This window comes from Balaenoptera acutorostrata, chromosome 4, assembly GCF_949987535.1.
Source record: "Balaenoptera acutorostrata chromosome 4, mBalAcu1.1, whole genome shotgun sequence".
Classification (NCBI taxonomy): domain Eukaryota; kingdom Metazoa; phylum Chordata; class Mammalia; order Artiodactyla; family Balaenopteridae; genus Balaenoptera; species Balaenoptera acutorostrata.
In genome coordinates, this window is record NC_080067.1 from 81,923,470 (window position 1) to 81,939,014 (window position 15,545).

Genomic DNA, 15,545 nt, shown 5'->3' on the forward strand with positions numbered 1-15,545 from the left:
GCTCCTCAGAGCAGGCCTGGGCTAATGCCCAGCTTTGGCCCAGAGAAGGCTCCGATCATAGGCTTGGAAATGGGGGGCACCAGGGGCTTGGGGCTGAGAACTGCCTTTGAAGCAGTATTTTAGGTTTAGGTCAGGGTGTGCAGTGACGGGATGTGATTTGGGGTCAACAACTTAAGTCTTGATAACATTGTGTGTTTGAAGGGACCCGAGGGGGAAGCCCAAACCCCAAGCAGCGCCTACGGCACACACGCACAGGCAGACAGAGCCACTCGCTTCCTAATTTGGATGAGACTTTTGTTTGCTGGTATTTCACATTCTTGGGTTGTGGAGAGAAGAGGGGGGGCCCTAAATCCTGCCATCTGGGGCCTTTCAGGGTTTGGAGTTCTCAGATGGGCCAGTTTAACCTAGAGAAGAGATGGGGACGAGAGAGGTATTTTCCCTGACCCCTCATTTGGTTTGAAATGTTTTCGTAAATCCCAGTCCTGGATGGGAGCTCCAAGGACAGCAGGCTTCCCACGCCCCACTCTGGTGGCCGGCCCTAGGATAGAGTCTGGCCTGACTCGAGGCTGATGCTGGTGCTTCTGGACAGGGCAGGGCACAAGCTCGCGGGGATGTGGCATTTTAACCTTGAGGGGTAGAGGGCAGTCAGGACAGAGGCCCTAACAGTCCTGTCAAATCCAGATCAGCTGAGACAGAAGCACTCCCCCCGCTGCGCTGCCTTCCTTCCCGTCCTCTGACGGCACCCCACTCCACCCCTCCCTCACCCCTCATCTGGCTTTCTTCCTTCCTCTTAAAAACCCTAATGAAGCATTTGAAAATAGCATTGTATCGCTTCTCGGCCTTTTGGCTAAGATCAAGTGTGAAAATAGCATTGTCCCTCTCGGCTCACAACGGAGTTTCTGTCTTCACTCTGCAGCTCAGACAGCAAATCTGGAACAGCCGAGCGTTTTGAATCTAACTGCTGAAAGAGTAAAGGGGAAATTGGCCAGGAGAGAAAAAAAGGGTGTCTTTTCTGCTAATGTGTTGACACGATAGCTTTTCCACCTGAAAATCCTCAGCTTGGTAGGGGGCCTCCAGAAGCCATCTCATCCATCCCCCTGCCTCTGCTGGTTTGGCCTGTCCACACACAGGAAGGTATGGGGGATCACCATGGTGGGATGAGATGTCCAGGGCAGTGGATGCCAAGCCTTCCCTGCCACCTCTGTGGGCCCCTCCCTGTTGGAAAGTTTCGGGTAAAACTGACCCGAAACCTTGACCAGGAGAATTTCCCAGGCTACCCTGTGGTGACCTCTCGGGGCGGGACAGAAGGTGGGCAGCTGCCATCGTGGGGACATGTGTGGTCCCATAGTCCTACACGCTGTGAGGTCCATGGCTGTACCACCCTCGGGGAAGCTGATGTTGGGACGGCTGAGGGCAATGCCCATGGCTGTGCAGCTGTTGTGGGACCTGCGTGGAACCTGCAGAGCCACCAAGAACTGCTTATAAACAATCAACTGGACAAAGCAGTGTAGGCACACCTCAGCTCTGGTCTCAGAAATGCACCTGAGCCCTTAGAATGGGCTGTTCATACCCAGGGTGCCTTGATGTAGCACAGCTGCTGGGCGCTGAGACCCTTTTACACTGGCTACTCCAGTGTCACCTCCCACAGAAAGCACCTCAGACGGACCCTTTAGGTCTAAAGCTGGGGAAGAAGACATGATTAAATGAAGGCCAGCACAATGAGAGGATAGAGAGAGACTGGGGTGGGGAGGGGGAATTATGGAGATAGCCCCCAAACCAACTTTTAAAAAGGTTCTAAATATTTGTAATTCTCCTTTGAAAAATAAGAATAGCCTGCACTAATTGAACACCACGTGCCAGACACTGACCTAGGCATCTTACTATGCTTTTCACTCATTTAATCCTCACAACCACTATACTGCCCATCTAACAGAGAAGTTAAGCACTTTGCCCAAGGCTGCACAGCTAGTTAGTAACAGAGCTGGGATTGGAAGGCAGGCAGTTGAGTTCCAACGCCTAGACCGCTGTGCTCCATCACCTCTTAGTTACTTCTTGTTAGCGTGTCAGTATCCTGGTCCTTCCCTGATCAGCTCCCCGAGAGCGTTGCCTATCAAGGGAAAAGGCTAATGGCTGTTTATTCCGCAACACGTCAACAGTTGTCAGGAGGCTGGAAGACTGGCGGTGCCCTCTGGGCTTGTGAGTTCCTGGTATTTTCACTGCAGTAGAGGAAGCTGACCTTGAAACGGGCCTGGGAGGGAGAAGGCCTGGTCTCAAAACAGCAGCCACGCTCTGTCCACTGCCCCTTCTCTAGTGCGTCCCTGTCCAAATCTACAAGAGCCCGGCTCAAACACAGACCCAGGAGAAAACCTGCGGTAAAGCCTTGGCAGTGACCGCTTCAGGAGGCTCCGCTGCAGGGAGGGGGACCTCTGAGAGGTATGAGTAAATGTGCTCTCGACAGATCTGGAAAGAGAGGACACACACGCACAGTGATAAACCTCTTCCAGCCAAGTGCCGATGATGAGCTGCTGGGAGTGAGAGGAGAGGGAGCTGAGTGCTGGGCCGCAGGGAGAGGCTGGTGGTGAAAGAGCAGGGCCTTGATCTGAAGTGTGAAGGCGGGCAGGGCCCGCAGCAGGAGAGGGAGGGTGTGGGCTTCCCAAGCAGGAACACAGGCAGCAGGCAAGGCAGACCCGCTCCCAGCATCATCTGGGCTCGAGAGGGAGGCGCGGCCCCATTCCGTCCCCTATCATGCTAAGGAACTCAATTCTAAAGGCAGTAGGGAGCCATGTAAGAGTTGGGAATGGAGAGCAATAGACACAAAGCTGGGGTTTACGGGTTTTGATTGATTCTGTGCCCAAAGACAAGGAAGGAGCTTACCGAAGAGGGTGGGGAGAAAGGTGGTGAGGCCTGGACGAACAAGGTAGCCATGGCCACAGACAGGAGATAACCAGTGCAAGAAGCAAAGGCAGAATTAACAGAAACTGTTGCCTGGCTTGGAAGGGTGGGCGGCCGGGGTGGAGACGCACCGAGTGTCCATGTGTGGGCGACTGGGTCGCAGCGATGGCACCCGTGGAAATAAGGAAGGAAGCTGGTGTTTCGAGGGGTCTGTAGGGAGAAAGGGGGTTGCTAAGTGGGTTTCCCCGTCCTTCACACCCTACTGAGCATCCTCTCCACCCCCGCCTCCCTGACTCGGAACCCTTCTTGCTCCACTGCACTGAACCCCCTTCTGTTACCCCATCTAAGATCAAGATTCACTTCCTCCAGGACTCCTTCCCAGACTGTTGTCCCTGGGGCCTTTGGCCATGACACACTCTTGTGCTCTTCCCCCATCAATGTGTGTGTCTGTGACCTACTGCTGGTGGGCACTGTTGATAGGTTTCAGGGGTGCTTCTCTGAACCCTGTACTTGGATAGGGCTCATAGCCCACAGGCCCCCCCAAAACATGATTATGTCCACTCTGTCTAGCACCAAGGAGAGCAGGAGAGGTGTGATGGCAGTCAGTTGAGTTGACTGTTCATCCTTGGAGGGACCTGTGGAGGTGTCCTTGCTCTTCTTGCATCCCCCAGAATGGCAGGGCGGATGGTGCTCCCTTACAGCAGCTGGGCCTGCCCTCCAGGCCTGCAGAGCGGCCTCACCAGGCCCTTTCTGGACCTGCAGCAGCGCTGCTCAGGCCTTGGCCCGGGACTGGGAGGCCCATGGCTGGCCGGTGAGCTCTGCGCTGCTCCTGAGAAGTGCTTTCATCTTTATGCCTTGTTTCCTGTCCCCGGGCCAGGCTCCTCTCCCTGGCAAACATTTCTCCCCATCTATGAATGAGGGTTCATTTTTGTTGCTGCTGTCAACCGATGATTCATTTTTAATTGCCTTCAGTGTGGGATCTTGCAAAGGCTTTTTCAAAACCTGTATAAGTCCATCCTACAAAACACAAGGATTTATACAGCACCTACTATGTGTGAGGCAGTATTCTAGCCCTTTTCATTGTATGCATAATCCACTTGAAGAATTCTGAGTTAGGCATTTTTTTTTTTCCTTTTAGAAACTATATTATCTTTTTCAATGGTAGCTTCTGTTTGATTAAGTGTTCATGACTTTCTGTTGCATAGATCCTACCAGATCACCTGCTCTAGAAGTATGCCTTGGACATTCTCAGAACGGCAGATTTTTGTTTTTAAACTGACTGCATTCCAGGCTCAGGAAAAACATTCATAATAGTCACAGTCGCTGCCCTCCATGATCTAGCGTGGGAGAGAGGCGTGTGTTTCAGTAATGGCCTTGGGAGACAAGCTCTGATAAAGGTGAACTCAGGGCACCGAAGAGGTCCACCTATGGCCAGGGGTGCTTAGAGATGGCAAGGAAGGCACCATCCCTGAGGAGGTGACCTGGAGCTGAGTTGTACTGTCCCGGCATGCCGGGGGACCAGGTCAGGAGACACTGCTGACTGAGAGCAGCCTCGGAGCAGAGCCTCTAGGGCTTGGGACCACTCCCTCTACCTCGTACACCCCACGCCCCCTCTCCCCACACACTCAGAAAAAGCACAAGACGGTGGGGTGGTCTTCAAACTCTGTGGCCTTGAGGGGCTCTCCCAGGGACCGGTCTAGCTGAGCCATTCATTGGATCCCTGGTTCCCATCCCCCTCACCTTCCTCTCAAAATTCCCCACCAGGCTGAGGCTTCTCAAAAAAAAACTCTGGGAAACAGTTTTTCTTCTGGAGGTCAGGAATAAGCTGTCCCACAGGAAATACCAGATGCTTCAATCTGGGCCAGCCCAGCCTCCAAGCCTGCTGGGGGCCCTCCCCCAGCCCACGCACATGGCCAGGGGTCCAGGCTGTGAGCGGCTTGGAAAAACTGCCTTTCTGATGCTTTCCCCCCGTGAAGGGTGAGGGCTATGGTCTACATGCTCCACCTCTCCTGGGGGTCTCACTACTGTTTTGTCCCATTTGGGTTTAAGGCTGAAGGCAGCTGGGGGACTGAAGCTGAGAGACAATCAAGGATTCGACCAGGATGTCGGTTGGCAGTGGGATATCTGCTCCCCGAGCCTTAGCCTCAGACTGAGGGAAAATGGCAAGATGGAGTCCGTTTCTTCTAAGCCTCGAGTTTGGGGGCAGAGGTCATCTTCGCATGCCCCTGCCCTCCCAGATGAATGGAAATTTCTCTCTCTAGAAGATAGTAACCCTCATTCCCTGATTCCTGTGCCGCATAGTTCTCACTTTCATGACAGAGCTCCTAAAAATCCAACCTGAATCCTTTCTGCTGTAGCGTCTGCAAATTCTATCTCCTAGCCACAATGGGAAGAGATCCTGAGGCCTTGCCGACCCCGGTGGGAGAGCGTAGTGAGGTCCTTCTGAGAGGTGGGGTCTCAGTGAGAGCGTAGGAGGGAGGGGCGCAGATCAGCCATCCTGCCCCAAGGGGTCGGCGGGACTGAGGTTTCCCTGTTGAAGACCTTACCCAGGTGCCAGGAAGTAAAGAGGACTATTCTGTCTCTGCTTTCTCCTCCAGCCTTAGTGAGGTTCTCTGGGCAGAACTGACGTCACCCTTCCTCTCTCTGAATATCCTGGTATTTGTTGGTCAAGTCTGTGCATCTGTCTGATGGGGGTGTGGGGACTTTTGAGATCAAAGGCCATGCTGCTTCGCACACGCACCTGGGACGCCCACAGCTCTGCCTGCGCAGAGCCAGTGACCTGTGCCGGGCAGTGTGGCGGAAAGGGAGGCGGCCAGAGCCACTGGCTCCAGGCGGCAGGATGCCTGTGGCTCTGGCTGTATCCTCCTCCTCGTATGACGACGGCTGCCCTGACGACAGGGCAGCTTTGGGCAGGACGCCGTGCTGCTGGCTTGTGTGTGTGTCTGATGGCAGGAACGAGGCTACTGCTGCCCTCCTGCCTGGCCCAGCAAGCCCAGTCCTCAGCTGGTGTCTCCCCACACCCTAAGGGAAACTCCCCAAACATGTCCCCCAGGGAAGTAGCCAGCCCTGGGATGAGAGAGCTAGGATGGGTGAGCACCAGACTCCTGTTCATGCCCAGCCTGACCCCTCCTTCCCCCAACCAGGCCAGAAGAGGTGTGCTGGGGCAAGGGTAGCCCCGTGGAAAAGAAGGCCATCCCTCTCTGAGGGGACCAAAGGACCCTGCACTGTGTGGCAGCCCCACAGAGCCCCTCTCCCAGCCCAGGGCCCCTCATCGGCCATGATTCTCAGCTCAGATACCATTCCTGAAAAGCCAGCTCTGGGGTCCCAGGCCGGTCACTGTCTCCTCCCAACAGATCTGCCCACAGGCCAGTGTCCCTGCTGGACAGGGGCTCCTGCCCTGCCCCCCCCCCTCACCTCTTTGTTCAAAATGCCTTTTTCTAGGATGCATTCCCAGAAGCATTGCTGTAAGCAGGGCAGAGTGTCCTCACCTGCCACTGTCCGTACCACAGTCTGTGGACCTGAGCCCGACTACTGCTTGTCTCTCTTGGTGACATCCAGTGTGAGGGCCTGGGTCCATCTGCCCCTTCTATTGTGCTGACGCTCTCCAAAGGCAGAGGCTATTTCTCTCTCTTCTTCTTACCTTTCTATCATATCCCCATGAGAGAACTTGCTGGGGTGGGGGGCGGTTGGGTATATTTAGGGATCAGTTATTTTGGGTCTGGGTTATCAGCAAAAAGTGCCTTGGCTTTGGTGGGGCGAGCGGGTTGGTTCCCACAGGGCCTCTGATTTCTGGGCGTGTGAATAACACTCGCTCTGATGCTCCAAGTGCCCGGCAGGTGTTGGGCTCAGATCTGGTCCACTCAACAAATGTTCCTCTTCCCGCCCAGGCTCACTGTGCTCCGTCTCCATTGAGAAGGCACTGCCCGAGGACAGGGGCTTATACAAGTGCGTAGCCAAGAACAGCGCCGGCCAGGCTGAGTGTTCCTGCCAAGTCACCGTGGACGGTAGGTCGTGCCCACCCACCCCTGCCACACGTAGAATCCCGCTTCTCAGCACCCCCTTCCCACCGAACCTGAACAGGGCTGCAGCCGAGGCTGCCATCCCAACCTGAGGCGTTCACTTTGTGGGTGACAAACCATCTTCTGCAAAACAATGAGACAGGAAGGAAAGTGGGAGCTCTACTTGGCGGTTCCCTGTGGCCTCACAGCCCTGTCCCCGGCTGGGAAGAGGGCTGCTCACCTTGCTGGTTCCCCCTCCCGAGTCCTGACCCCCACATGCCAGGCAGGGAAGGGTGAGACAGGGCAGGAGGAGAAAAGACACACCCACAGGAAAATGACTACATAGTATTTTACAAGCCGCAACGAACAAGTGTCAGTGCCGGCAGGACAGACCCGTGAGGAAGAGGGAGCAGAGTGAGGTCCAAGTGGGGACACTTCCTCCAGGAGGTGAGTAGGGGCTGAGGCTTCGGGTAACGGGGACAGGCCTGCCTCTGCAGTTAGAGAAAAGTAATCATAACACAGCAGAGGGAGAGGAAGAGACGCGTGGGGACGGAGAGGCTTACCAGGTCTGAGTGGAGTTTCCTGTGAGGAAGGGGCGAGTCCAAGCTGTAAGGAATGGGGATTTGTCCTAAAGAAATGCAGGTAGTGTGTTTGTGACTTTCCTTTTCTCCTCTGTGTAGGGTTAGAATTAGAGGCTTGGAAGTAGATGGTTTAGGCCACCACCCTCACTTGACAGGACGGGACACCCAGGCTGTTCAGAGAGGGAAAGCTTCCCTCATGAGGTTCCCTGCTCTACTGAGGGCCAAGCCAGGGCCAGAGTCCCGTCTTGGGACTTGCAATCCGGAGCCCTTTCTTGGTTTTTTGTTACTTGCCTGGAACTGTCTAAAAAGGTAGTTTGGGGAAAACAATTTCTTGCCCTTGAAATGCCTGGTTAGTAACTATCAGTGACACGTTAAAAGCCAGTGTCCAAATAAGGCATCTTGAAGACCAGCTTTGTTGTTCCTCTGACTTTGAATATAATCACTTGACTTCTAAACCCCTAACCTGTTTCACCGCCATTCCACAAGATGGGGAATCATTGTCTCCATTCTGGATTTTGTAATATGATTTCCTGATCATAAAAGCCAAGATCTGTGATACATAATGTGTGGGAGAAAAGAAAAGAGAGTCTTGAAAACCAAAGTCTTTTTTAAAAAAACATATAATGGCAACACAAATTAAATTGTCAGTAGCCAACAGTAAACCTGAAACTGTAGAATATTGTGGGTGTCTCCCTGGAGTTCTGTGAATGTGTTTGTCACAGGGGCTCTTGAGTCTAAGGGAGCAGATTCCATGGGTCAAAGTGTATGGTCAGTTCAGAAGGGGGCTTGAAACACATGTTTTGAGGCTAGGGGCTGCTGCTTCTGATTACTCCTATCACCCACCCAGGTCAGAGTTCTGCTTCTTTCTAGACAGGTACTGCAATTTAAAAAACAGTGTTTCTGGGAACTTGACCCCAGAAACCTATCTCTAACAGCGCCACACTTGGGACCCATGCTGGTTCCAGAAGGAAGCCCCGCCTGTTAATGAGGTTATCTGCTTTTGGAATCCCTAGCCTCTTTGGGTCCTATTTACATGGCTAGCTGAAGGCAGGACAGCAATTCATTCTCCTTATCTGCAAAGTGTCAGCACCTTTTCCAGAAAGAGCAAATGGCTCATTTTTAAAAATTTCCTTTTTCCCTAGAGAATACATTTGGGGATTCTTTTTTTCTTTTTTTTTTTTTTAAGGTTTGGGGAATTCATTCTGCAACTTAAAGGGCTTTCTTTGCCCCTAAGTTGGTCTCCTTCTAATCTTGGCCATCATAATGTATCTATGGTTCCTTCAGAGGGGCCCCTGCAGGGTTTGGCCTCAGACTACAGACTGGGATGTGGGTCTTAGGAGAAGTGCTAGGAAGGGGATGAGAGGGAGACCAGCTGAGATAACAGGGCCGACTCCGGGTTAATTGGGTTTTGTTTTGTATTTTTTCAAAGAGAAAAAGGGAAGGGCAGCCCCCCTCCACACCCACTCTTTTCCCTGTTGCTACACCTGGAGCTATGTTCTTGTCCTTCCTGCCACATTTAGCTTTATCTTTCCGTCAAGAGCCACCTCTGGGCAAATAGGAAAGGACTACAGGCTCCTGAGCTGCTCCCCTCCCCCCTTTCAGCATCTTTCCCCCTGTGCTCCTCTCAGCTAAATAGGCTTCAAGTCCTGCTCTGTCCCCGATCCCCTCAGCTCTCCCCACACCCTTAGGCGATAGTACCCGGCTTAGAGGTCCCAATGGGCCCATGCACCCTTTGATATTATAGGCAAACTTTTATGTGTTTGTGGATTAGAGCATTTTTCTGAAGAAAGGGTCCACAGTTTTTAAACAAATTCTTAAAAGAAGTCATGAATTAAAATACAGTGAAGAACCGCTTGCCCTAAGAAGTAAACTTGACTGAACTTTGAAGCCTGGTTGTTGGGCAGTGTCTTCCATTGCTCTCCATCTGCAGCTGCGCTGCTAAACCTCTGGATAAGACCAGTCTTGCTTCCCTCCTAAGGGGCTGCAAGGTCCTTCTCCTCTCGGGGTGGGGACCACAGCTAATGCTGATGTCAGGCTGGCCCTGCCCCCGACAGTCACTCACTATCACTCACGTAGCCTATGCTAGACACCATTTAGACTATATATCTGTGGCTAATAGAATGATGTATTTCAAGACCTCATGAAAATGACTTTGGCTCATTGGCTGTTCCGTATTAGCCACACTACTTCTTCCCTCTTATAGAAAAGACAGGGGGAGGTAGCCTTTATAATGCAGCACATCTGGCTCTTTTAATCCTGCCGTTTGGGTTGTTTCCATAAGAAAAAGGTGCTCTGTGCACTTTCTTGATTATGGTCATACCGCCATTCCTTCCAGGTTAGCAGCAGACATGTCAACTTGTACCACAGAAGGCAGCTGAAGCCTGGGGTGGGTAAGGACTTGTCCGAAAGCTCACCCAGGAGGAGAAAACGCTGACCTTCAAGGCCTGCCATGGCCTGCCGTGGCCAGAAACTCTTGTGCATTTTTAGTTTATGCAACAGTTGGGCAGTGTATCTTTCTCAGTGGGAAAACCCAGGCTCAGCGAGGGTCAGCAGCCGTCCCCAGTCACTCAGACAGTAAGCAGGAGATGCCGTTTCCCTGGGTGTCTCTGATCCCAAAGCCCAGGCCCTTTGAGCCACCCTGCACAGGGAGTCACATGACTCCCTGGCATGAGTTACCCTGGCAGGACTCCAACCCAGGTGTGTTTGGTTCCAAAGTCTGCACCTTTCCACCACCTGCATGGCCTCCCTGTCTAGTGAATAACATGGCAGTGTCCACTGTCCGAGAGATCCAGCCCTTCTTGCTGGGAAGTCCTTCTGCACCTCTGGCCTGAGTGGCCCACTCCCTCTCATTCAGACCCAGGTGAGAGGTGAGGAAGCAAAGCCCTTTGTAGGCCCAAATCCCAAGACCGGGCAGATCAGGCCGCCCTTCCCAGCCACCTTGCCAAGGGCATCGGGCCTCAGCTACCAGTGAGATCAGGGGCTTTGTAACCATGGAGGCTGGTGTGTGCATTTGGTAGGGGGTGGCGTTCCCATGGGCCTTCTCTCAACCCATATGTCAGTGCCCGCTCTGCTCCTGGGGCTGGGGTTAAAAGCAGTGAATGAAACAAGTTCCTGTTCTCAGAGCCTTTACATTCGAGTGAGGGAGAGACAAAAATACGGATGAACAGATATGTCATACGATCTCAGGCAACAACACATGCTGTGAAGAAAGCAAAGCAGGGTGATGGGGGAGCGTGCTGTTGTTGGAGAGGGTGAGGCCTCTCTGAGGAAGAGGCATTTGAACAGAGGCCTGAAGGCATTTGGGAAGGAGTCCCAGCAGTAGCACGGCAGAGGTAAGGAACAGGAGCAAAACCCTGAGCTGAGACTGTACGAGAGACACCCCAGAAGGAGAGGTAAGGAGGCCAGGGTGGCCGAGCCCTGGGCCAGGGGCAGAGTGGTAGGGAATGAGACTGAGGAGGGCCAGATCTGCAAGGCCATGTAGGCTGTGACCAGGACACTGGATTTTATTATAAGTGCGGTGGGACAACCCTGGCCATTGTAAAGAATCACTCAGGCGGTGACCAGACCCAGGAGGAGTAAGAGGGAGAGCAGATTCGAGGTTGCCACGATAGCCCAGGCATGAGATGATGGCAGCTTAGACTCTATGGAAGAGGTGGGAAATGACCAGATTTATAATGTTTTGACAGTACAGCTGATAAGATTTGCTGATGAATTGGAAATAGAAAGGGAAGTCAAAGGTGACCCTTAGTTTTCGTGAGGGAGCACAGGTCAATGGTGGTACCACCTACTAAGATCAGAATGGGTAGGGGTGGGGTACAGTCAAGACTTTTGTGTATGTGAAGTTTAAGGTGTCCATTAGACATCCAAGTGGGCCTATTGTGTAGGTTGACCTTTAGATGAATCTGGAGTTGAGGAGGGAGGTCAGGGTTAGAGGCAGGACATGAGGAACCATCTTCATGAGGCCACTGAATGCCCTGGGAGTATATGAGGTCCCCAGGGGTGGATGTGGATGGAGGAGGGAAGGAGAGAGTCCGACACTGAGAAGTAAGGCAGGACAGAGGTCTGCAAAGGAGACGGAGAAGGACTGGCCATGGTGAGACAGGAAGAAATCAAGCAGAGAGGGGTGTCCCAGAGGCCAAAGGGTGATCATTTCAGTAAGAAAGGAATGATGGAGATCAATGTGTCAAAAGGCTCTGCCAAGTAGAATAAGATGAGCCTGAGCGTTAGCCATTGGATTTGGCAACTCGGGGCGATTTGCAACTGTAAGAAGGGAGTTTAAAGCCTAGTTTGAGGTGTATGCAGCTAATAACTAGCTGGGTGGGGATTTAAGCCCACACCTTGGCTCCTAACCACTGTGGTCCACTGCCTCCATGGCCAGGGAGCCCTTCTGACTGTGGCTGAGCCGACCCCCACTTCTTTTGTTGGCCTCGGTCTGCTCCCACTCCCATTTGTTCTTTATATTGTCTCAGGCAGCTAAAATGTATTAGGTTGAACTAAATAAAATTGCTATTTTAGTAGGTCAAAAACACTTGAATATTGGCGAATGGTGTGGTTCAACCTGAAACATGGGTATAAAGCACTTAGCATCGTGCCAGGCACGGCCTGAGTACCCAATAAATGCCAGCTCTCACTCCACATCTCATTCACTCCTCTGTTGGGGTGTTGTTATTCCCTTTTTCCTGGTGAAGAAGGTCAGGAACTTGCCCAAGGACTCACAGTCACTGGCTTGCAGAGCCAGGAAGGCACTCATCCTGAGCTCTCTCCCTCCTGATTTTGCCAGCATGCTGCTCGCTCCTGGGCAGACAGAGAGAGAGAGAGAGGCCAGCCCCTCTGCCCTGCCCCTTCTGGGGCTCCTGGAAGCTCAGACCCCCCTCCCAAAAGCCTCCCAAGACCTCACTCCCCCTGCCTAGGGTTGCAGCTCTGGGAATGACCTCTCTCGGGGGAGACAGAAGAAGAAATGCTGTGTTGGAAGGCTGAGCCCAGAGCTAGCCCAGGAGTGGAAGGGGTGAGGCATTGTCCATATAAGGACACGTTTTCCTCTCTATGTTGAGGCCCCCCCCCACTCCTCACACCACCACCTTCCTCCCCGCTGCTTCTTTGGGGGCACCAGCAGACCAGCAAAGGACTCCAGCCCTGGGGCCCAGATCTAGAAATGGAGTTCAATTTCATCACAAACTGATTAAAATAGACAGAAAATACACGCTGCTCTTAAACTTTTATTACTATTATTTTTATCCCCTGGGCAGCCATGTGAGCACAAAGCTGGTTCTGATTAAGCACGTGGTCCTCCCAGCCCACTCCTTGCTGCAGTTCTCACGGACAGACTGACGGCTAGTGGCTCGTGGTGCAGGCACAGCCCACAGCGGGCGGGGGTGCTGCAGAGGGAAGAGGGGGCTCGTTCCACCCCTGTGGGGCTCCAAGTCTGGGGGTGTGCCTGATCTGCTAGGGAAACCTGAGCCCCTTTCCTCACGGCCAGATGGAAAGATAAGGAACATCTACAAACAAGGCTCAAAGCACATGACGGGGTGGTGTACTCACAAGTCAGTGTAAAGCAGGCACCCAAGAGCTGAGGACGGATGAGGAGGCAGGAAACATGCAGCAGGGGCCTATGGGGAGGGCTTTGTGAAGGTGGAGGATTCTAAAGCGGATTTGGGAAGGAGGTGAGGAAATGCGGCGAACAGGAGACATGAATGAACAGATAAATGATCACCGTGGCACGCGTCCTCTCCCTAGAGCCTTGTAGTGCTGTGAGGCAGAGAAAATAAGTGTAGTTTCCCTTGTACAAATGTGGGAACAGAGACCCGGGGCAGCTGAAATTATTTGCCCACAATCCCAGGATTGCTGATGACAAAGCTGCACCTAGAGCCCTCCTCTCTCCATCCTTACTCTAATGATGCTTGGAAGCAAAGCCCATCATGACCCCACGAGGAGAGAAGGAATCTCAGTCCCTGTCTCCTTTCTTTCAGGAGCCCAGGAAAACTGGGCCTCTCCTCCTTTGCTTGCTTATGCCTCAGTTTCCCCATCAATTAAAAAAAAATCTTGGTCCTTCCTTGTCTCCCTCCTCTGATGCCCCGGAACTCACTGGGAAAAAGACGGCAAAGCGAGTACTTATGCCAAGGAAGAGAGGACTGTCTGTGCACACCCTGTCCTTGCCTCCTCTTCCTTAAAAGGGGGGAAAACAAAGAAATTTCTGGGTGCGCCTTTCTTTGAATTGTCATTGGTGCTGTCAGAAGTGCTGGTCTTGAAGGAAAGAAGAAGGGAGGGTCCCAGACAAGGGAACCATAGACTCACCCCATGACCTTGGTTTATGGCAGCCTGATCTGCAAATATCAAGGGAAGCATGGACAGGAATAGTCCCTGAGACCCACCCTCACCTCTACACACACACACACACACACACACACACACACACACACACACACACACACACACACACACACACACACACACACACACACACACACACACACACACACACACACACACACACACACACACACACACACACACACACACACACACACACACACACACACACACACACACACACACACACACACACACCCTGAGGAGAGAGACTAGGAGTTTTCAACCTGGCGGCATATTATTTATCCCCAGCCCCCCACCCACACCAATTAAGCCAGGATCTGGGGAGTGAGATACCTAGGTACAGGTGCTTCTAATGTGCAGCCAAGGTTGAGAACCAGAGGTTGATAAATGCGTACTGAGGTTTGTTCTGTAGCTGAGAATGACCACTATGTCCGGGGAAAATACCCAACGTGAGAAAAATGAAATCATCCCCTCCCCATGGGACTTTCTGCTCCTCCACCCATGTCCACACAGAACCTGGTGGGTGGGCGGCCCACTGAGGAGACTGGAATAGGCCGTGTCAGCTACGGATGGCAGGGACCCCTGACTCCTCATCTGGGGCTCTTTTGCTCTTACGAAAGGTGGCAGAAGAGTAACACACAGTGGGGAATGGAGGCAGGGTAGGGGGCCGGGTTATCAAGCACTGCTCAAAGGAATTTCCTCCAGCTTTGTTCCTTCAGCCCCATCCCCTGAAATATACTGCTGGGAAGTTCTACTTAAGGATTACGTTTAATCATTCCTATAGTTACACGTGTACAGCTTTTGGCCGACTGCAGTGGGGGACTGTCCCCGCGGCCTTGGAGACCTGTGTGCTGTGCCCGAGCCTCCGTTCCTGGATTACCCAGCTAATGGAGAGTGGGCAGGCCTTGGGTTGAGAAGGAAGCCTGACTGGTTTGGAGGAATTTATATGGACAGACCCACATTCTGGAGCAGGAAAGGGATCCAAATGCCATCTAGAAGGAGTAATGCATCCAGACGGTCGCACCAAGAGTCTGCATGCTGGGGAAGTGTACCCGCCCAGCCCCTAGTTCTGTGCTTCCGAGCCCGCCCTGCAAAGCCCCAGAAGCCCAGTCTAGGCGAGAGCACGTGTTAGAGTCTGGGATTGCCCCACCGTGGAGGCGGGGACAGGGAGATGGCCCTTCCTCCCCAGACAGGCCTTAGGAATGTGGCCAAGCCTCAGCTGGAAAGTCCCACCCCCTCCTTTCTCCCTCTGCGCTTCCTCTTCAAGAGCAGGAAAAGGATGCACAGGAAGGGGCTCGGAGGAGGAGGCTCCCTCCCAGCATAGTCCCTGAAGAGAGTTCCTTGCGGGGAAAATGCTGGAGCCTAGTGATAGCGGTACAGCCAGCTCCTTATCCCGGTCCCGGCAGCTTGCTAGAGCCCAGTCTCTTCTCGGCCCAGTGAGGGCCTTTTCCACCCAGCCCAGCGCTATGTCACCCTGCTGCCCTGACAAGGGAGGGTTTCCCCCGGCATCTTCCACACTGGGCATGAATGGGAAGAGGGGGAGTGGAGGACAGCCCCGCGGAGGTTGTGTGCTCACCCAGGCAGCATTTCAGCTCTGCCCAGAGGCTGCCGCTGCAGGGTTCCAGTGGCTCTGCTTTGGGGAGGGTGCAGCAGCCCCCACAAGGGCTCCAAGGCTCAGTCCAGAGCCCGCGAGGCATGCCGGCCGCCTGCTCAGAGGCCTTCATCTGGCCTGGAGGTCTGACTG

General features: G+C 53.2%; 1 protein-coding gene across 13 annotated transcripts in view; it reads left to right on the forward strand.

Annotated features, from left to right (window-relative positions):
• Positions 1-15,545, forward strand: part of MYLK (myosin light chain kinase) — a 272,517-nt gene that overhangs the window by 191,825 nt on the left and 65,147 nt on the right. For 12 of the 13 annotated variants that reach the window (XM_057544900.1, XM_057544907.1, XM_057544909.1 and 9 more), the window contains one exon: positions 6,780-6,896. In XM_057544900.1, the coding sequence (XP_057400883.1) occupies positions 6,780-6,896 (117 nt within the window). Of the gene's footprint in view, positions 1-6,779; positions 6,897-7,253; positions 7,338-15,545 lie in introns of those variants that run through there. The other variant, XM_007175642.2, reaches the window with a different exon arrangement.